Here is a 22,051-nt window from a genome sequence, read left to right as displayed (position 1 = left end):
GCTTATTTAACTTGTATGCAGAGTACATCATGGAAAATGCCAGGCTGGATAAAGCACAAGCTGGAATCAAGATTGCTGGGAGAAATATCAGTAATTTGACATATGTAAATGACACCACCCTAATGGCAGAAAGCAAAGAGGAACTAAAGAGCCTCTTGAAGATGAAAGAGGAGATTGAAAAAGCTGGCTTAAAACTTAACATTCAAAAAACGAAGATCATGGCATTTGGTCCCATCACTTCATGGCAAATAAATGGGGAAACAGTGGCAGATTTTATTTTCTTGGGCTCCAAAATCACTGGACGGTGACTGCAGCCATGAAATTAAAAGACACTTGCTCCTTGGAAGAAAAACTATGACAAACCTAGACAGCAGATTAAAAAGCAGAGACACCACTTTGCCAACAAGGTCCATATAGTCAAAGCTATGATTTTTCCAGTAATCATGTACGGATGTGAGAGCTGGACCATAAAGAAGGCTGAGCACTGAAAATTAATGCTTTCGAAGTGTGGTGCTGGAAAAGACTCTTGAAAGTCCCTTGGACAGCAAGGAGATCAAACCAGTCAATACTAAAGGAAATCAACCCTGAATATTTGTTGTAAGGACTGATGCGGAAGCTCCAATATTTGGGCCACCTGATGGGAAGAGCTGACTCATTGGAAAAGATCCTGATGCTGGGGAAGATTGAAGGCAGGAGAAGGTGACAGAGAATGAGATGGTTGGATGGCAGCACTGAATCAATGAACATGAGTTTGAGCAAACTCCAGAGATAGTGAAGGACAGGGAAGCCTGGTGTGCTGCAGTTCATGGGATTCCAAAGAGTCAGGCATGACTTAGGAACTGAACAACAAAAACTTTGAGTTCATGTATCGGAGCCACCAAACAGTAAATTTTTTTTTTTTTTTTTTTTAATTTAAACCCACAATATTTTGAAAGTAAGATTCATTCTTCTTCCTTCGGTACTTAGGAACCTATACTAGGAATGTAGGCTGTTGTTTTCAGATCTATTGCTGAGTGAGGATGGAGCCAGGGTGAGTTAAAGCACTACAAAGCACTCTTACTAGGACCCAGCTGATTTTTATCCTCAGTAAGTATTTACCTAGTTGCTGTAAACTTTTAGTTTCTAGAGTTCTGATGCAATTGATTCTGAAAGATTGTTTGCCAGTTTTCTGCTTTTGTAGAGGGACAATCTTTGGGCACTTTGTACTCTGCCATTTTCACTGATGTAACCTCCTCTCCATATGTATATATATTTTTAATGCAGGTTGTAGCCAAGTAATGAATTAAGATCTACAATTTGAAAACATTGATCTCACCCTTTTAAAAGCACTCAGTGGGCCTTTTGCTGATGACCCGCTGAGCCGTCAAGAAAGGGCAGAGTGAAAACACCGCTTTTGGGTGAAGCGGCAGCATGTTGTGTTGGTTTACTTCAATCGATGGTGTGACAAGGTGTAGGAAAAAAAAAAAAGAAACATTGGTCTAATATCTTTTGTGTAGAACAAATGAACTAATAAACATGGTGAAGATGTCCACTCTAAGGGCATTTAATTAACCGCATATATTCACATTTTAACAAAGTCTGAAAATATAACCAAAGTGATTTATTCCACTGGCATTCAGATACTTTGGCAAAATTATAGTCGGTTCTCATGATGTTGATGGGATATTCATTCAGACAAATTTCTGAACAGGGTACCTTTACAGATGTTTTCACTTCCACAGTCCTTAGATTTATGGGTGTACTGTGCAGTTGTTTCTTAGAGTGATGTTACTATAGACTCTCTTGTCCTCTTTTTCAGCTTTGGGATATCCGCAAGAAAGCAGCCATTCAGACATTTCAGAACACCTACCAAGTGTTAGCTGTGACTTTCAATGATACAAGTGATCAGATTATTTCTGGTGGAATAGACAACGATATCAAGGTATTTTAGATGTTTATGTTCTATTTACTTTTCACCTGTCTCCACTTACGGAGGTAAGTCTTTCCAACTTCCTAACTTTGCACTTTATACCAGCTAAGTGAAAGATAAATTAGAACTTGTTTTCTTCCTGTCTTTATTGACTTTCTAAGTCAGGGTTGCATTACAACTTAATGGTCCCTGCCCATCAGGGACCAGGCAGTTTATAGGAAGTGAGAAGTCCCTGTGTGGGAACTCTGAAAAATGAAGAGTGCGTTCCCTGAGTGATGGCATTTGAAACTTTTTTTTTTTTTTAACCTGCATTGGCTTCATTGAGATAGCAGTAAATGAGTTTGTGATTCTGTACTTAATCTCTCAGTGTGTCTTTGTTTTTGAAACTGTAGAAAGGAAGTTTTGGTGGGGGTCCATAGCTCAGAATGTAAGAAGGTAGTGAAGTTGAAGAAAAGAGGCAATAGACTTCTTGATAGTATAATATAGCTCAAGCTTTCAAGTAATTGACTTCGGGTCTAATCTTAGTTCTGCTGTTCTCTAATTTTTTGTGACTTCAAACTAGTTCTTTAACTTCTTTCAGCTTCTGTTTTATCATGTGTGTAGTAGGGGTTAACAGTATCTATCTCATAGAGTTGTCATGGGCATTAAATGAGCCAAATGCATTAGAGCACCTAGCAGAATTTCTGGACATAGCAGATGCCAGTAAATATGAAATGTGTGGGGGCAGGGGGAGGCCTACTCAGTTTGTCTCTGCTTTTACTTATTGGCTTCCTTAGGTGTTTCAAAGACTTTGACTTACCTTATGCTTTATCATGAGAGTAGTAATTATTGAGTAAATATTCAACTTCCTATGTTGTCTCTATCTAGAAATTGTACTGTATTCCCATCTCTCCTTGTCTCCTTTCTGTTACTATGGATGGAATGTCCATTTATCTACAGTTCAGTTCAGTTCACTCGCTCAGTTGTATCTGACTCTGCAACCCCATGAACCGCAGCACGCCATGCCTCCCTGTCCATCACCAGCTCCTGGAGTCCACCCAAACCCATGTCCATTGAGTCGGTGATGCCATCCAACCATCTCATCCTCTGCTGTCCCCTTCTCCTCCTGCCCTCAATCTTCCCCAACAAATAAGTCAGCTCTTCACATCAGATGGCCAGAGTATTGGAGTTTCAGCTTCAGCATCAATCCTTCCAATGAATATTCAGGACTGATCTCCTTTAGGATGGATTGGTTGGATCTCCTTGCAGTCCAAGGGACTCTCAAAGTCTTCTCCAACACCACAGTTCAAAAGCATCAGTTCTTCGGTGCTCAGCTTTCTTTATAGTCCAACCCTCACATCCATACATGACCACTGGAAAAACCATAGCCTTAACTAGACGGACCCTTGTTGATAAAGTAATGTCTCTGCTTTTTAATATGCTGTCTAGGTTGGTCATAACTTTGCGTCCAAGGAGTAAGCGTCTTTTAATTTCACGGCTGCAATCACCATCTGCAGTGATTTTGGAGCCCAGAAAAATAAAGTCAGCCAGTGCTTCCACTGTTTCCCCATTTATTTGCGATGAACTGATGAGACCGGATGCCATGATCTTAGTTTTCTGAATGTTGAGCTTTAAGCCAACTTTTTCACTCTCCTCTTTCACTTTCACCAAGAAGCTCTTTATTTAGTTCTTCACTTTCTGCCATAAGGGTGGCGTCATCTGCATATCTGAGCTTATTGATATCTCTCCCGACAATAAGGGAGTCCCTTAAATGGAAAGATTTCAACCTTTCTTTCCTGTCTCTGGGACCTCATGCTGTCAGTTTTCTCAAATCCTATCCTTTTAACCAGCTGTATTGCTTCTTTATTAGCATTTCATCATGCTCAGGTCTTCTCTTGGTAGGGGAAAGAGTCTTCCTTCAGTTCCACATTGTCTTGTTATTGCCCTGTCAGTCTTCCCCTTTACAGCCAAACTTCTTTAAAGATGGTGATAGTGGTTATGATCACAATACAGTTACCATCATCCTCTAACACTCAAGTGTGTCAGGCATTGTTCTCAATGCATGCTGTGCGTGTTTGTCCATAAGTCATGTCCAACTCTTTTGCAAACCCATGGACTAGAGCCTGCCAGGCTTCTCGTCCTTGGAATTTTCCAGGCAAGAATACTGGAGTGAGTTGCCATTTCCTACTCCAGGGGATCTTCCTGATGTAGAGATCAAACCCGCATCTCTTGCATCTCCTACATCAGCAGGTGAATTGCTTACCACTGTGCCACCTGTTGTTCTTAGAGCTTTATATTATAATTATTTTAAGCTTCACAACAGTCCTATGAAATAAGTGCTGTTAATGGGCTTCCCAGGGTCGCAAAGAGTTGGATAGGATTGAGCAACTGAGCACACACACAATGCCATTTTACCAATGATTCAAAACCCAGAGTTTGGGCCCAGAGTCTTGCTCTTATTTCCTGTGAGAAATCCCCTGAATATTTTCTATACTCACTGTCTTTAATGCCTTATCTACCTTTCATTTCTCGATCCCATGCCTCCTGATCACTGCTCATCAGTCTGGCTTCTGCCTCCGTTGTTTTAAACTTGCTCTGACAATATACTTTCCTACCCTTTCCATCAGGCATAGCCATCAGATACCTCTGCAAGCTATTCAGTCTATGCATTCATTATATGTCGTTATTCCCCAAGGTTCTTTCCTCAGTGCTCTTATTATATGCCTTTCCCTGGGCAATTCCCATCTAATACTGTGACTCTAATTGTGATTTCTATGCAGATAACTCGATGTTCTCAACCCAGATCTTCAGCTCCAGACCCATATATACAGCCAGCTACTCAGCATCCCCATTTGGAGTACCTAAAAATTCACCATTTCCAAAATTCAACCTCATGTCCCTTTTCCACCCTATAACTCTTTGGAGACTACAGTCAAAACGTGGGTGCTTAATTAGATCACCTTAATAGCAAATACATTATTTCCCTGAGTGAAGTTTGGGAACCCACTATTATTAGAATCACTAGACAGCTTCTAATACACATGGAAGTGGATTAGTGTCATCTAGCCATGGTACTTTTCATACTTCTAAGTTAGTATTATGAAAATTTACATACTGTGAAATTAGATGCTCCCCAGTAGTCTAGTGGTTAGGATGCAGTGCACTCACTGCTGTAGCCGGGGTTCAGTTCCCAGTCAGGGCAGCCTTTCTCTGAGCTTCCCAGGTGGCACAGTGGTGAAGAATCCTCCTGCCAGTGCTGCAGACTTAAAGACACAGGTTCAGTCCCGTGTTGGGATTCAGACCCGTGTTCCCAGGTTGGGAAGATTTCCTCGAGTGGGAAATGACAACCCGCTCCAGTATTCTTGCCTGGGAAAATCCATGGACAGAGAAGTCTGGCTGGCTACAGTCTGTGGAGTTGCAAAGGGTTGGATACAACTGAGCGACTGGGCACACATATGAAATTAGCCTTTTTTTAGTATACAGTTCTATGGATTTTAATGCTTATGCAGATTCATGTAACTACCACAGACAGGACAGAACAATTTCCATCACCCCAAAAAACTTTATGTACTCTTCTGCATCAAACCCTCTACCCATTCCTAATCCCTCCAAACCATTGATCTCTTCCTTGTCCTATAGTTCCTATTCCAAAATAGCATATGAATAAAATCATACAACATATGACTGTCTGAGATAGACTTTTTAAACGATGAGAATTTGATCTTTGTGTATCAGCTGTGGGCATAGACTAGCCTAAGAATAATAATTTTGTGCTAGTAAGTCCTTCTTGCCACAAATAGTGTGGCTTATTCTGGCCTCTTTGTCTAAACTGTTTTGGGACCTTCTGTATACAAGTATGCTTCCCCGCTGGCTTAAACAGTAAAGAATCTGCCTCCAGTGCAAGAGAGCTGGGTCAGGAAGGTCCCCTGGAGAAGGGAATGGCTACCCACTCCAGTATTCTTTTCTGGAGAATTTCATAGACAGAGGAGCCTGGTGGGCTACAGTCCATTGGGTCACAAAGAGTCAAACACAACTGAGTGACTAGCACTTTTAACTTTCATAAACAAATATCTTTAGTTGTACTATAGTTCTGAAGGGACTGAGTTTCTTGGTTTTGAAGGTTTTCCATGTCTTCTCAGATACATATGTGTTATACCTTCTCTTGGATCAGTTTTTTCCTCTCATAGCTAATCTCAGTCTTTGTTGATATATACCAATTTTGTTCTGAAATCCAAATTTATCTCAAATATGAGAAATATATAAATAGAGTCCTATGAGTGCAGCACTTAACGACTCTTCATTATAGCCTTGTAGGCTTTTTTTATCTGAAGTATAGTTGACTTACAATGTTGTGCTAGCTTCTGGTGTACAATAGAGTGTTCAGTTATACATATATGTTCTTTCTCATATTCTTTCCCATTATGTTATATTACAAGATACTTAATATAGTTCTCTGCGCTATACAGTAAGACCTCATTGTTTATCTGTTTTCTATATAATGTGTGTGTTAGTCACTCTGTCATGTCCAACTTATTGCAACCCCATGGACTGTAGCCCACCAGGCTCCTCTGTCCATGGAGTTCTCCAGGCAGGAATATTGAAGTGGGTTGTCATTTCCTTCTCCAGGGGATCTTTCCGACCCAGGATTGAACCCGAGTCTCCTGCATTGCAGATTCTTTACCGTCTGAACCACTCGGGAAGCCTGTGGGTGCCATGCCCTCCTCCAGGGGATCTTCCAACCCAGGGTTCAAGCCCAGGTCTCCCTCATTGCAGGTGGATTCTTTACCAACTGAGCCACCAGGAAAGCCCAAGAGTACTGGAGTGGATAGCCTATCCCTTCTCCCGGGAATCTTCCCGACCCAGGAATCAAATCAGGGTCTCCTGCATTAAAGGTAGATTCTTCACCAGCTGAGCTACCAGGCGTATAGTAGTTTATATCTGCTAATCCCAAACCCCTAGTATATACCTTCCCCAGTCCCTTTCTTCTTTGGTAACCATGAGTTTGTTTTCTGTGTCTGTGAATCTGTTTTGTAAATAAGGTTATTTGTAGCATAGTTTAGATTCCACACATATGGGATATACATATACACACACATATATATGACTAGTCCTTTTGTCTGGAATCCCCAACATTGGATATTGCCGTGACTGACTTAGTGTTGTCTTTAAGTATGGGCTCAGACATATCTTTTTTATCTTTTTCTGGCTGCCCTGGGTCTTCATTGCTGCGCTCGGGTTTTCTCTAACTGTGGCGAACAGGGCTACTCTTCCTTGTGGTGCCCAGGTTTCTCATTGCGTTGGCTTCTCTCATTGTGGAGCACAGGCTCTAGAGGACATGGGCTTCAGGTGTTGTGGCCCACAGGCATAGTTTCTCCGTGGTATATGGAATCTTCCTGGACCAGGGATCCATCCTGTGTCCCCTGCATGGGCAGGTGATTTATTTAGTATTTTTGCCTGTCCTGGACCTTCTTTGCTGCACAGGCTTTTCTCTAGTTGCGGCAAATCGGGGCTACTCTCTTGTTGCAGAGTGTGGACTGTGGGGCTCTCGGGCTTCCGTAGTCGTGATGCACAGGCTTAGTTGCTCCACGGCAACTAAGGGATCCCTGATCCCTTCCCAGATCAGGATCACACCCATGTCCCCTGCATTGGCAGGTAGATTCTTTACCACTGAACCAACAGGGAAACCCAGCTCAGACATATCTTCAGAGAGGATTTCTGAGATGAAAGTAGGTGCTCCTCATTGCTATCCATCATATTACTCTTATTTTCTTCTTAGCGTTGTAATTTGGATCATTTTTCTGTTTCTTTTTTTCTCTAGTTTTATCGAAATATAATTGACGTATAACATTGTTTTAGATGTACAGCATAATGACTTGATATATGTATATATCTCTGATATTCCTAACACCATAGCAGTTACATAGTAAGTGTTCAGTACATGTTGGGTGCCATCATTATTATTTTACTTTTATTTATTATTAAAATATTCTATAGTTTAGTAAGTGGAAATCTTTTTTTTAATTTATTTAATAGGAGGCTAATTACTTTACATTATTATAGTGGTTTGTGCCATACATTGACATGAATCAGCCATGGATGTACATGTGTCCCCATCCTGAACCCCCCTTGCACCTCCCTCTCCATCCCATCCCTCAGGGTCATCCCAGTGCACCAGCCCTGAGCACCCTGTCTCATGCATTGAACCTGGACTGGCGATGTGTTTCACATATGATACTATACATGTTTCAATGCTGTTCTCTCAAATCATCCCACCCTCACCTCCCACAGAGTCCGAAAGATTATTCTATACATTTGTGTCTCTTTTGCTGTCTCGCATATAGGGTTATCGTTACCATCTTTCTAAATTCCATATATATGCTTTAGTATACTGTATTGGTGTTTTTCTTTCTGACTTCACTCTGTATGATAGGCTCCAGTTTCATCCACCTCATTAGAACTGATTCAAATGTATTCTTTTTAATGGCTGAGTAATATTCCATTGTGTATATGTACCACAGCTTTCTTTTCCATTCTTCTGCTGATGGACATCTAGGTTGCTTCCATGTCCTGGCTATTATAAACAGTGCTGCGATGAACATTGGGGTACATGTGTCTCTTTCAATTCTGGTTTCCTTGGTATGTATGCCCAGCAGTGGAATTGCTGGGTCATATGGCAGTTCTATTTCCAGTTTTTTAAGGAATCTCCACCCTGTTCTCCATAGTGGCTTATACTAGTTTGCATTCCCACCAACAGTGTAAGAGGGTTCCCTTTTCTCCACACCCTCTCCAGCATTTATTATTTGTAGACTTGGATAGCAGCCATTCTGATCTGCGTGAGATGGTACCTCATTGTGGTTTTGATTTGCATTTCTCTGATAATGAGTGATGTTGAGCATCTTTTCATGTGTTTGCTAGCCATCTGTATGTCTTCTTTGGAGAAATGTCTGTTTAGTTCGTTGGCCCATTTTTTGATTGGGTCATTTATTTTTCTGGTATTGAGCTGCAGGAGTTGCTTGTATATTTTTGAGTTTAATCCTTTGTCTGTTGCTTCATTTGCTATTATTTTTTCTCATTCTGAAGTCTGTCTTTTCACCTTGCTTATAGTTTCCTTCATTGTGCAAAAGCTTTTAAGTTTAATTAGGTCCTATTTGTTTATTTTTGCTTTTATTTGCATTACCCTGGGAGTTGGGTCATAGAGGATCCTGCTGTGATTTATGTCAGAGAGTGTTTTGCCTATGTTTTCCTCTAGGAGTTTTATAGTTTCTGGTCTTATGTTTAGATCTTTAATCCATTTTGAGTTTATTTTTGTGTATGGTGTTAGAAAGTGTTCTAGTTTCATTCTTTTACAAGTGGTTGGCCAGTTTTCCCAGCACAGTAAGTGGCAATCTTATGCTAGACATTTAGGCTGTTTCATGTGTCACTATCACAAATTATGCTGCTGTATACAATGTATCCAATATATCTGCTTATGAAGCTTTCCATATTTAATTACTTCCTTAGAATAGATTTCTAGATGAAAATCATTGTGTTAACAAATACAAGGATATTTCATGTTTTGGATACAGTTGCCAGATTGTTTTTTGATGATAGCTGTTAATAAAGATGGTATTTGAAATTAGGTTGCTTTAGTTATTTTATTTTGCTCCTGTAAAACTAAGGGATATGCTAGAGAAATGTGAAACCATCCATAGAATTTCGGTCTTCTCCCTATTTAACAGTATCCTGTTCTGATATGCTTAGGGATGAGTAACTGTTCTTGGACCCAGAAAGACTCTTAACAGTACTCAGGCCCTCATAAGTTTCTTTTAAAAATGCAAAAGGGAGGCTCCTTTTCCATCAGAAATAGACTTTGAAAATGTCAAGCCTGAAAGGGACTTTAGACATCTCATTATCTCTCTTATTGTACAGATGACTAAGGTAAAACCCTAAAAGGTTAAATGATTTGACCAAGATCAAATAGTCTGTGGTAGAGCCAGGACTCTCCAGAGGGCCAGTAGTCTTACAGCTCTATCATATTGCTTCTACTCAATTAACAAGTATCCTTTAAGCAGTCAGGGGCTTACCATCTTGAGCTTGCTTGATAGATATCTGCACTGCCTTGCTGTGTTAGGAAGTACTCCCGAAGAGCCTGGCTTCTGTTTGCTTCTCAGTCTCTCAGAGAGCACTGCCTATTCTGGGAAAGGAGGAACAAATAGGGAATGGAAGCCCCTCTTAAAATCTGGAGTGAGCAAATTCTGATTATAGTTGTGAACAAATACACAGCTCCTGTTGGGCTCTTGAGATTTTCTTCCTGGGTATAGGATTGTGGAGTCAGAGGAAAATGAATAAAAGAAAAACATACGCTTCTACTTGGTGGCTTGAAGATCTGGTTGGCATTTCTTGTAATCTTGAGCTCTAGTCAGAATGGGAGGTCAGCTGGTGATTTATTTTATTTTATTGTTTTAATGTAGTCCCATCTCTGTTCTCATCCTTACCAATTATTTGGGCCAGAAGGCTCTTTCTAGAATCTGACCAACTCATTCCACTACTCTACCCTTCTGTGGCTCCCCAGTGAGGTAAAATCCAAGCCAGTCGTTCAAAACCTTTCGTGAGCTGCCCTTTGCCTGCCCATCAACTCGGCCATTGTCTGCTTCCTCTCTGCCTGTTTCCCCACAACCCAGCAATTTTTTCATGTCCCTTTGCTTTCATGCATCATCTTTGCCTGGGAATAACCTTCTACTTTGTCTAAATAAAGAAGTACTTCTTGGGAATTCCCTGGCAGTCCACTGGTAAGGATTCTATGCTCTCACTGCCAAGGACCTGGGTTCAGTCCCCGATCGGGGAACTAAGATTCCACAAACTGCGTGGCTTGGCAATAAATCAGTAAATTCTTTTTCCATTCCCTGCTCAAGTGCTTTATTCTTTATGAAACCTTCCCTTTCTCACTTCCATCCATGTACCATGGCAACATTAATCCCTCTGCCCTCTTGGCTATTGCCCCTTGTGCAGGCCTCTCATCACTTGTCTAGCTCCTTGAGAACAGGAACAACATTTGTTTTATCTCCTAAAGTGCCTGCCACAATTACTGAACAGCTGATTAGGACATCTGCAAAATATTTTGCTTAAATTACTGCCCTACTCACTCTTCCTCTGGCAAATCCCAGATACATTTTGGGTATACAAAACAACGTGTGCAGGCCCCAGAGTGGAAAGTCTGGAAATAGCTCCCAAGTGCTGTGAAGGATGATGAATTTCATTCTCCTAAAGAGCTAAAGGTTTCAACAATGCCTTCTCTGAAGAGAGGAACAATGGCTTGAACAAAAAACGTCAACCACTTCAAGCTTTCCTGATTATTGAGGCAGCAAACATCCTGACACAAAGATGATTGTGTATAAAGTGTGTTGGGTTCCACACATGAATGAGTTATTGATGGGGAAAGTGGAGTTGTCTGCCATCTGTATTGCTTTGACAAACTCATTTCTAGATGAGGAAAGTGCCTTGCTTAAAGGGACAGGGGAATATTTGTTTAAGTTAGAAAAACTATGTGGCAATATTAAATCAAATTTAGATGAAATTTTGTATAATAACAGTGACCTTAACAGAATTGCTGTTCTTTTTCCATATGACGTTCCAGACCATTTCTATTGCCTTTAATGTATTTCTTTTATGTAATTATAAATAACTGTTTTATATTTTCCTTATTTGCTTAATAATAGTTTATTTATAAACATTTTTACATTCAATCTTCAGAGTGTTTTTAGGATTTGCTTAATAATAGCAACCAATTAGAGGGCCTGCTGTGTACCAGGCATTCTATCTGTAATCCTCACAAAAGCCATAAGAAGTAAATGTTATCCCTATCTTACAGACCAGAAACAGGCTCAGAAGGGTTAGTGGCCCAATAATATAATACATAAGTCTCTAAGTTGCAGTGACTGGTTCAGTCTGGCCCTAAATCCTCACTCACTCCACTCTGCTCTTCAAACTCTAGCATGAGAGCTCTTAGTGTTACAGTGTGTTTATGAGCCATAACTTAATAAACTATTTTTTTTTCTGTTTGACATTACGTTATTTTCAGCTGAACTATTTCTCTTACCTTTCCTAACCAGAAAACCATGAACTTACAATTTATTTTTCTTTTAATAAATATGCTTTTCCATTGTATATATGTGTGTATATATGTATTATGACATTAAATGAACATTTTTAAACCTCTGTGTTTGCATATTACTGTTATGTATGTTTTACATGCAATCAAAATGCCTTTTTCAAATGAAGTCATTTAACTGTTTTTATATAGTTGTTTGAAATAGTTTATTTCTAATTGCAAAGAATCATAGATTGTGTTTTAAAAGCTACTTTGTTTTTTTTAATTCCTAGTACATTTTGTTATGAATTGAAAATAACCTCTTTAAATCCTCTTGTATTTTGTTAAACTTAATATTTGACAGTCATTAGTTTATATTCTAGCCAAACTTAGTAACTTTAACTCTGTTTTTAGAAAGACAAGAGTTTTTCCTTCTTTGATAGAAATTCTGTATTTTGTGGTAAAGTAGTGCTTGGCCTCGAGGCAAATTAAGAAGGGATACCAATTTTCCCAGGCAGTTGGCTCTTTAATAACTCCGTTTCTTTGCTGTTCACTGTTTGATTTCTGGGAGTGTCACATTGTTTTGTTTTGTAGGTCTGGGACCTGCGCCAAAATAAGCTGACCTACACGATGAGAGGTCATGCAGATTCAGTGACTGGCCTGAGTTTAAGTTCTGAAGGCTCTTACCTCTTGTCTAATGCAATGGACAATACAGGTAACTTTGAAAAGGAAAACTCTCCACGTCAGTCGCTGTAGACCCTAAATAAAATGGGCATTAGGTGCTGGGAATATGTGCTGAGGTAAAAGAGAGTCCAAGGAAAGAGCCCAAGATGGCTTGCAGGTGTCCACCAGGGCAATTAGGAAAACAAGTTGTAATAGAAAATGCTTTAGAAGAAATGACCAGGAAGCCAGGATGAAAGTCCCAAATCTTCCATCTAATCCCTGAGCATCTTTACACATAGCATTTGTTCTTTCTGGGCATCAGTTTCTATACTGATGATGTAAGAGAATTAGATTTTACTTTTCAAGCCCATTTCAGTTCTGGTATGCTATGAATCCAAGGACTGTGGATTTAAGCATTGCACAAAAAACTCATAGAGATTAGTTTATTGAGAAAGATGAGAGTCTGAAGATCCATCCAAGGCAGTTCTCCAGCATTTTCAGAGAGTACCAAGCTCAGATGATCAAAAACCTATTGATATCTCAGTTGTACTTTTTCTGCCAGTCCGTCTTCCCTCCCTACTCCAAAAGCATTAATGTGACGACAAGTCCTCATTAAAACACCTCAATAATCTGGATTTACACTAACACACTTGTCCTTTCTTCACTTGTTTTTGAGTTGTTGGGTGGGAGGATGTGTTTTCCATAGTAGAAAAGGAAAATGACATCTTGGATTATATGCTTAATATTTTTTGGAAATGCCCCTCTGGTATACTAAAATGTTTTCACTAACATTTTGTAATGAAAACTGCCTAACACCCAAAGTGAAGTGGAAGTCGCTCAGTCATGTCCAACTCTGCAACCCCATGGACTGTACAGTCCATGGAACTCTCTAGTCCAGAAAGCTGGAGTGGGTAACCTTTCCTTTCTCCATGGAATCTTCCCAACCCGGGAGTGAGCCCAGGTCTCCCACACTGCAGGCAGATTCTTTACCAGCTGAGCCACAAGGGAAGCCCAAGAATACTGGAGTAGGTAGCCTATCCCTTCTCCAGGGGATCTTCCCAACCCAGGAATCAAACCAGGATCCCCTGCTTTGCAGGCAGATTCTTTTCCAACTGAACTATCACAGAAGCCTAGCACTCAAGGGTTGCTCGATAGATATTTGCTGAATGAATGAACTTCCTTGCCTTCTGGCTGTATTCTCATCTGAATAGCAAACTTTCATGTGTAGTTTTGCCTTTTTATGCCTGTTTGACTTCAAGGATTGTTGGCTTTTTTCCCATACTCAAGTAAAATGACATCACTCAAATTTCACTGTGCATTTAGCTTTAGTTAACAGCGGCTGTGGCCGCTGCTTACTGTGGGTATTTATATCCTACTTCATTAGATTTTCAATTGTCTAATTCTAGCATTGTTTGTTATAAGGAAAGGGAAAGAAAGAAATAAAGTGAAGTCACTCAGTCGTGTCCGACTCTTTGTGACCCCATGGACTGTAGCCTACCAGGCTCCTCCGTCCATGGGATTTTCCAGGCAAGAATACTAGAGTGGGTTGCTTTTTCCTTCTCCAAGGGATCTTTCTGACCCAGGGATCAAACCTGGGTCTCCTGCCTTGTAGGCAGATGCTTTACCATCTGGGCCACCAGGGAAGTCACTATAAGGAAAGGTGAGATTCCCTAAATGGTTATTAAAATAAAAACAAGAATTTCTCGTTATAGGTATATAATAAAAATTACAAATTCTTTTTGTTTATTATTTATCACTGCCAGTCTTAAAGCCCTTTCATGTATCATCTTATTTGACCTTTAAAATATTCTTATTTTTTAAAAAAAGAGCAAGTGGCATTCTCATTTTACAAAGGTACCCAAAGCACAGAGAATCTCACTATCTTCCTGATATTTTCCCCACATATTTATAGCAGAGTTAGAATTGGATTCAAAGTTCACTTTTTCTATATTGGCCTTGTTTACAATTAAACTGTCAGATTTTCCTGTGAGCGTAATTGGAAAAGTTTAGTCCTGAGTTTGACTTTTATAGATTGATTATCACAGTAGTCAGTGGTATTTAGATTGTCATGTTGAAATTTTGCTAGATGTGACTCAGGATTGGCAGAGGAATCATCTGCAAAATGTTTTGTTGAAATCAGTATCACACTCAACTACTTTCTGTTGCAAATCCCCAGCAGTGTGTTTGACATTTTCCTTTCCTGCCTTCTCAGTTTTCCTCTGTGTCTTTAGTCCCTGTTAATGGAACTTGGATGCATTTCATTCCCATTAGAAAAAGAAAAAAGGCTTATCAAGTAGCATTGTACCATGTTGATCTTTCTCCACCCAGGAAATAGCATCTGTCATTGACATGATCCTGATTTCAGCTGGGTTCTCAGGTATCTGAGAACTCAGATATCTCAGGTATCTGGGTTCTCAGGTATCCCGCTGTCTGATAACTGTTTTGTTTCGTTTGTTTGAATTTGCAGTGCGGGTCTGGGATGTCCGGCCATTTGCACCCAAAGAGCGATGTGTGAAGATATTTCAAGGAAATGTACACAACTTTGAAAAGGTGAGTGCTGCATAGCAGAGGAATTTTACTGTCCATTTGACTGAAAGAAACATTTAAGATGATGCTAAGGATATAGAGAGCAATAACTCTACTGAGAAAGAGCAGAATTCCAGTAACACTTTTGTCCATCAAAACTGCTCTTGCCAGAAATTAAACTGACAGCAACATAGGCAAGAAGGCAATCACATAGGCAGATAGTGATGGAGTCCTCAAATTTAGGACTTCCCACTTCAACAGGATGCTTCTGTCTTCTTAATTTTTGGGGAATATTGACTCTCACAGGTCATTGTTCCATATGGAACTCAGACTCCCATGGCTGCTACCCAGATGACCTCCCTCACCCTCCCAGTGACCAGGTATTAGAGTCCTGAGATATGTTCCTTCCCTCAGTAAGAACCACGGGCCAAGCTCTGAGAGACTGAAAATTTTCCTAAACTTTCAGATGAACTCTTCAAAACAGCTTTTCCTCCAGACAGTTTGTTAATATAGACTAATGTTTTCCTTTTGAGAACCCATTAAGGTTCAGTTTCACTGAATCTTTTATTTGATTTAAAAATCAAAGAATTTTATTTAAAGATAAATCAAATTTTACCTTTTGTTATTATTGACTTTATTTTTATTTTCCTTCAAGATAAGCAAAAAATTTATTGAGGATCCAGGTAAATGAGCAAAAAAAAGCCCCCATTTGTAGGCATAACAAAATTTTATAGCCAGGTCCACTGTTAATTTACTGTAAATTAAGCAGTTTCTCAGTTGGTTTTTATATGGTTTGAAATATATTAAAATAGGCTGTCTTGGGCCACAGGGTATAAGACAGTTGTTGATTATATGTTGCAGAGAATACTCTGCTCAAGAGGAGGAATTCTCTAGCAGTCCGGTGGTTAAGACTCTGCACTTCCACTGAGGGGAGCACAGGTTCATTCCCTGGTCAAGAAACTAATATCCTGCAGGCCATGCAGCACAGCCCCCAAAAAACAGAAAACAAAAAACTGTACCTAAGAATTTAAAATCTCTTAGTGATGCTGTAGTCTAATAAAGAGGGGTACATACATTTGGTACATTAATGTATTCATTGGATTCCTGCCTATTCATCATTACAGAATCTTCTGAGATGTTCTTGGTCACCTGATGGAAGCAAGATAGCAGCTGGCTCAGCTGACAGGTAAGGATTACTGGACGTGAGGTAAAGAATGATGTAGCTGCAGGTGTCTTCTCATGTTTAATACATTAAGTGCCAGAAATGAGCCGGAGCAGACGTCGAGTTATAGCTGCACTCAGAGATGAAGCTGTATGTAGTGCATTCTGAAGGGTTTAGAGATCATGTGGACAAATACATCATTTCTACCCTCTTTGGATACATTTTAAACCTGGAAGATAAACAGGTGTTTTTGGTTGTTAGATTGCCTTTGCCAGTGTAATAAAATTCAAACTCCTAATCTGGCTCCAGTTCCCTTCATGAGATTCTTCTGCCATGCTTCAGTTCATTCACATACATGTTGTGTTATTACTTACTCCTCCCCCACCATCAATCACCACAGTGCTTCACTCACATGGAACTTCTCCTGTTCTTACATCCCTTCTGCCTCCTCCATTATCCAAACTCCTGTATCTCCCTAGTAATCTACCTATATTGTATTTATAAACTTACCTGGCCCTCTCTCTCCCTTACCTGTTGGGCATTGCTAAATTGCTCTTTTTCTGGGTTGTAGTAACATTATATACATCTAACCTTTATTAGCAGTTATTGCATCTTACAGTAAGACAAACATAGTGGGGCAACTCCTACTAAATTATTTGCTCCTAGAGATCAGGAGATGAATCTTACTCATCTCTGAATCCAAGGCAGTGCTTGACCTATTCTAAGCAATATTGCATGAATGAATTCTAGCTCAAGGATGGTCAGATTTTGCCCTGCATATCAGCTCAGCTCTTGGTAATAGCCGACTATGTTGGGGATGATTCAGAGCTGGGTCTGAGTTCAGTGGAAAAAGTGTCAGGATTGCTTGGTGAGGGCGGAATGTGGGCTAGATATTTTCCAACGACTGAGTGACTTCACTTTCACTTTTCACTTTCACACATTGGAGAAGGAAATGGCAACCCACTCCAGTGTCCTTGCCTGGAGAATCCCAGGGACGGGAGAGCCTGGTGGGCTGCCGTCTATGGGATTGCACAGAGTCAGACACGACTGAAGTGACTCTGCAGCAAGCTGAATCAATGTAAACTGCCTGAAGAATTAAATGATAAATGAGAAACAGAGAAGGTAGAGAATTCTTCATTTGATATGCCTCCGGTGACCTTATTTGGGAGGGAGTCAGATGTTGAATAGGAATGTTCAAGTGCCCAGGCTTTTGGGCCACAGTGTGGGATGGATGGTAAATAATGACGAAGCCCTGGGGACTTAACCTGGAGGCCCAGTGGCTAAGACTCCACTCCCAATGCAGAAGCCCAGAGTTCAATCCCTGGTCGAGGAACTGGACCCCACATGCCACAACTAAAGATCCCTCGTGTCACAACTAAAACCTGGCGCAGCCAAATAAATAAGAATGACTATTTTATTTAAAAAAAAAATGATGAGGCCCTCAGATGGCAGGCTCCGGGTTTAGCTCCCATTGGAAAACATTGTTAGCCCTCTTCTGCTTAACCCCATCTTTCTCCCAACTTAGAGATTTTCCTGCTACTCAACGAAAACAGGCATCATCCTATAAGCAGTAAGCCTTTCCCAGGCTAGCTTGGGCTTTCAGCATATTCCAGAGTTTTCTCCCACTTGGGGCTCTGGCACAACCCTAAAGAAGCCTCACTTTGATCTGTTCCACACCCGACTTGTGAACAATTCTAAATATACCCAGAGATTCCAGAATCCACTTTTTTTCCCTGGTGTGTTTAACGCCGGGGGAAAATGGGTAAATATTTGAGTATTTTATGGCAGGGGAAAGGACCCAGATAAAACTGTGCTGGTTTGAGTCCTGGTGGTTTAGTGGGTGACCTTGAAGAGGGAATCTAAAGGATTTTCAGTTGCCAGGTTTCTAAAGAAGACCTTGAAAAACAGGCCCATGGCTCAGCTGTCTTACATTCTGACAGAGTAAGAACCATTCTAAGTATTTGTACATGATTTTCAGCAGAGATATATCTTTCCTATATGATTAAGCTTTTAAATGATATCTACCTAGCTGTTCTAAGCAGTTTGTTTCTGACACTGGCTCTTTCTAGCTTTCAGTGTTCTCTCTTCTCTCTTTCCCTCCCCACTGTTCCTTTAAACCTTGCATGTGGAAGCATGGCTCTGGTCTAGGGAAAAGCCTGTCTGTCTACCTGCTGAGGGTTGGCCACATTTCACAGGCCACCTCACCAATTAGCCTCAAGTCAACAAGCACTCTGTTACATAAGGAGCCTGATTCCTGCCGAATGTTGCCATCCCAGAATAAGGAGAGGATAAGGCCCCTCTAAATTTAGTATCTAATTGGCAGCCATGGAAAGTGAGGCCTTAAAGTAAACCCTTGGAGATCTGGGCTTCTGCTGGCTTTTATGTGCCTGGATAATGTATCCTTCTCAGAAAACTGCTTTTCAGCTTGGCCTGAATTTGGCAAATTTCCCCTCCCTACTTGCAATTCACCTAGCTCCTCCTGTTCAGATTTGAAACCTTTGAAGAGTTCCTATCAAGGACTATGAAATGACTGGTCAGTCTTTGCTGTGAGTGATTTATTCAGTGTGTTGATTTCATGTGATTCTGTTTTGATAACTATTTATTCATCATAACATTAGCTATCATTAATTCTGTGTGCTGGGCACTTTGCATACAAACTGTGAGATCAACATTGTCACCATCATTACTCCATCATTTGTCTAAGAAAAGAGGCCCTCAGAGAAGTTAAATAAATGTCTAAAGGCTATGTAGCTATTAAATAGTTGAATTGAGACTTGAACCCAGAACTTAACACACTTTTTCACTATGCCACATCACCTTAGCTGGATTAATGAGGACAGTTGATGTGTGTGGCAAGAAAGACAGTGGGGGAAACCTGAGCATTAGAGCCAAGGAGTCTGTAGACAGACGGGGTTCCCTCTCTTCCACCTTGCATGGAGTTTTTATTTAGCTCCTATGGAACCTAAACCTTGTGAGCTACACTGTAATTAAGAAGTTCTTTTCTTTTCTTTTTTCTTCATTTTAAACTAAAAATGTAGTGTTCAGAACTAGGCATTTTATAGTCATGTACTGATGAGTGTACCCTTTTAGGTGTTGATTGAACAAAACAAATATGTGAATAATTGGTATAACCTGTTTGAAAATCATCAGCTTTTAAAATTTACCAGCAGATTTTCTTTGCATGGTCATGTGAAGATAATATCTATTTATTTTACCTTCAGCTTAAAATAACCCAAGCAAGGCTGAAGGTCAACGAAACTTCTTTTGGCAGGGGTAAAGGGAGTGAGAGGTGGCAAGGGACACAAGGCATTTGAAGATGATAAGAGAAAGGAGAGTACTGGAATATATATTAAGAATGTTAATTTTAATTCTGCCACTGAGCCACTAATGAACTGTGTAACCTTGGAGAAGTCACTATACCTTAGTTTTCTTTTCTGTAGAATAAGTTTAGACTAGCTAATATCTGTTTGCCCTTTCCCATGCTAGAATTCAGTATTCTTTCTGCCCATGAGTTCAGTGTAAGATCTGGATCGAGTGTGTATTTGGGTTTTGTTTATATAATGCAGAAATTTCCCGTCCCTTCTCTGGATTTTGTGATTTGAATACAATACTAAGAAGTTCAGGTCAATCTACAACCTGGTCTCCCAACCTGCCACGAGTTAGATTACTTTTAGAACATTCCTAGGTACATATGAAGTTAACTACACCCTAATTATATTTGGTGCTCTTTTTTATTTAAAATATTTATTTATTTATGGCTGCATTGGGTCTTAGTTGCGGCCCTCAGGATCTTTCATTGTGGCATGTGGGCTTTCTAGTGGTGGCATGCAGGCTCAGTAGCAGCAGCATATGGGATCTTAGTTGCCTGACCAGGAATTGAGCCCATGGTCCCAGCATTGGACGGTGGATTCTTAACCACTGGACCACCAGGGAAGTCCCTGGGGGCCCTTTAAAGATTTCTGTGTGGGAGCTGTAGGAAGAACCATTTGTCTGTCTTCTCTGTGATCTTTCCTACTTTAGAAGCTTGTGTTGGAAAATGCTGATAACTTAGCTATTCCTGTTTCTCCACTCAGTTGCTCATGGGCAGGATCCATGCCTTATTTGTAATCTATATTCCTAGTTTCTAAACATCAGAGCACAGTTCAATAAGTATGGAGTGACTAAATAAAAGGTTGCTTCCACTTCCCTTAAAAACCATACTTCTTCCTTACCCTCAGTTCCAGGATGCCTTAGCCTTGCTCTTCATAATATTTGCAGGTTTGTCTACGTCTGGGATACCACAAGCAGGAGGATTTTGTATAAGCTACCGGGCCATGCTGGCTCCATCAATGAAGTGGCTTTCCACCCCGATGAACCCATCAGTAAGTCTGTCCTGACTGGGAGTTTACTTGCTTCAGGTCTATGATTCAGTGATATAGTTGGATAAAAGAATGATGTTTCTTAATGTTCAGATATAAACTGGAACTTAACTTACCTTTTATTGGCTAGCTAAGCTAAGTAATGGGACTTGAATTTTTGAGAAAATACAACTTTTTCCAGGGCTCAGAATAAAAAGCAGAAGCATATTTATAAAATGACTGGCATAGACATTGATTATTCTCTTCTAGAATGATTGAGGTCTTTTTCTTAAGGCTTGACTGACAAGGAAAATCAAGATTTAGACCCAGATAATGTATTTCCCATAGCACGGTCCACCCTCATGGTTTTGAAAGAATTCAGATTGAAAAGCCAAGCTATAGTTTCCTGTGAATGGTGATTTAGGAGGAGGGGAATTTAAGCTAAATCCAGTTGCTCTTTTATACCAAAATTGCCTCTTGACATAAGAGCCCTTAAACACCAAGTCTCCTTGAGCCTTCATTATTTCCAGTTATCTTCTCTGTTCTCTTCACCTCAGTTCTCTCAGCATCCAGTGACAAGAGACTATATATGGGGGAGATTCAGTGAAGATATGGAATGAAAACTCCACAAGACTACTTGACCCTGAGACCTCAGACAGCATAAGTGGCATCAAATGATGTCCAAGCCAGCATCCTCCCTTCAGATGAAGATTGTTAGCAGCAAGAAATGAGGAGGAGGTAGCCATGTTCCAAACCACCAGTGTCCCAGTTCACCGGGATGACTAAGGCAAGCTTCCAGTGGCCTCTTAAAACCACCTGCCAGATTTCAGGGATTGTTTGATTTTTTTCCTCCTTTTTTTTTTTTTAATAAGGTTTCTTCAAAAGGACAGACATTGGTTGGTTCATCATTTCCTGTTTCCTAATCCAGGATGAAGACAGGGAATGTGACTGAAATGTATTTGTCGGGTTTTTTTTTTTTTTTTTTAAGTTCAATAACTTGTATGATATTTTCTTTCTTTGTTTCTCTGACTCATTTTGTATTAAAAGCCAACTAGATGTCTTTTTACAGGAGCCATGTGGATTGAATTTATTGCTGTCTTTTCTCTGAGGCTTGATCGCTGTAAATCTGAGAGCATGGTGTGACCAGGGGATACATACAACCCACTTAAACTTCCAAGAAGCTGAACATGGTCTGTGTCTCCACTGCCAAAAGCACTTTTCTGAGCAGCAATCAGCAGTCCCTACCCTCAGATTTCCTGAAGTGGGCAGATTTGCAGCATTCTCAGCCAGTAGCGATAGCATTGGCTAGAACAGCTCAGTTCAAAAGGAATATGAGAGGACCTCCCTGGTGATCCAGTGGTTAAGAATTCGTCTTACAATGCAGGGGATACTGATTCCATCCCTGGTCT

At 40.3% G+C, this 22,051-nt stretch overlaps 1 protein-coding gene and 1 non-coding gene across 2 annotated transcripts in view; both read left to right on the top strand.

Moving 5' to 3' along the window:
* Positions 1-21,713, top strand: part of SNRNP40 (small nuclear ribonucleoprotein U5 subunit 40) — a 33,545-nt gene extending 11,832 nt beyond the window's left edge. Inside the window, exons 5-10 of the mRNA XM_020882764.2 lie at positions 1,799-1,921; positions 12,549-12,669; positions 15,085-15,167; positions 16,268-16,329; positions 20,563-20,666; positions 21,200-21,713. Of these exons, the coding sequence (XP_020738423.1) occupies positions 1,799-1,921; positions 12,549-12,669; positions 15,085-15,167; positions 16,268-16,329; positions 20,563-20,666; positions 21,200-21,249 (543 nt within the window). The 3' untranslated portion in view covers positions 21,250-21,713. The remainder of the gene's footprint in view (positions 1-1,798; positions 1,922-12,548; positions 12,670-15,084; positions 15,168-16,267; positions 16,330-20,562; positions 20,667-21,199) is intronic.
* Positions 1,314-1,449, top strand: LOC139032261 (small nucleolar RNA SNORA21). The gene has a single exon (XR_011484798.1). It is a non-coding gene; the product is annotated as a small nucleolar RNA SNORA21 (small nucleolar RNA).
* Positions 21,714-22,051: the final 338 nt, after the last annotated feature.

Source organism: Odocoileus virginianus, chromosome 30, assembly GCF_023699985.2.
Source record: "Odocoileus virginianus isolate 20LAN1187 ecotype Illinois chromosome 30, Ovbor_1.2, whole genome shotgun sequence".
In the NCBI taxonomy this organism is placed as follows: Eukaryota; Metazoa; Chordata; class Mammalia; order Artiodactyla; family Cervidae; genus Odocoileus; species Odocoileus virginianus.
The sequence above is the reverse complement of the archived record's forward strand: the minus strand, read 5'-3'. Positions and strand labels throughout refer to the sequence as shown.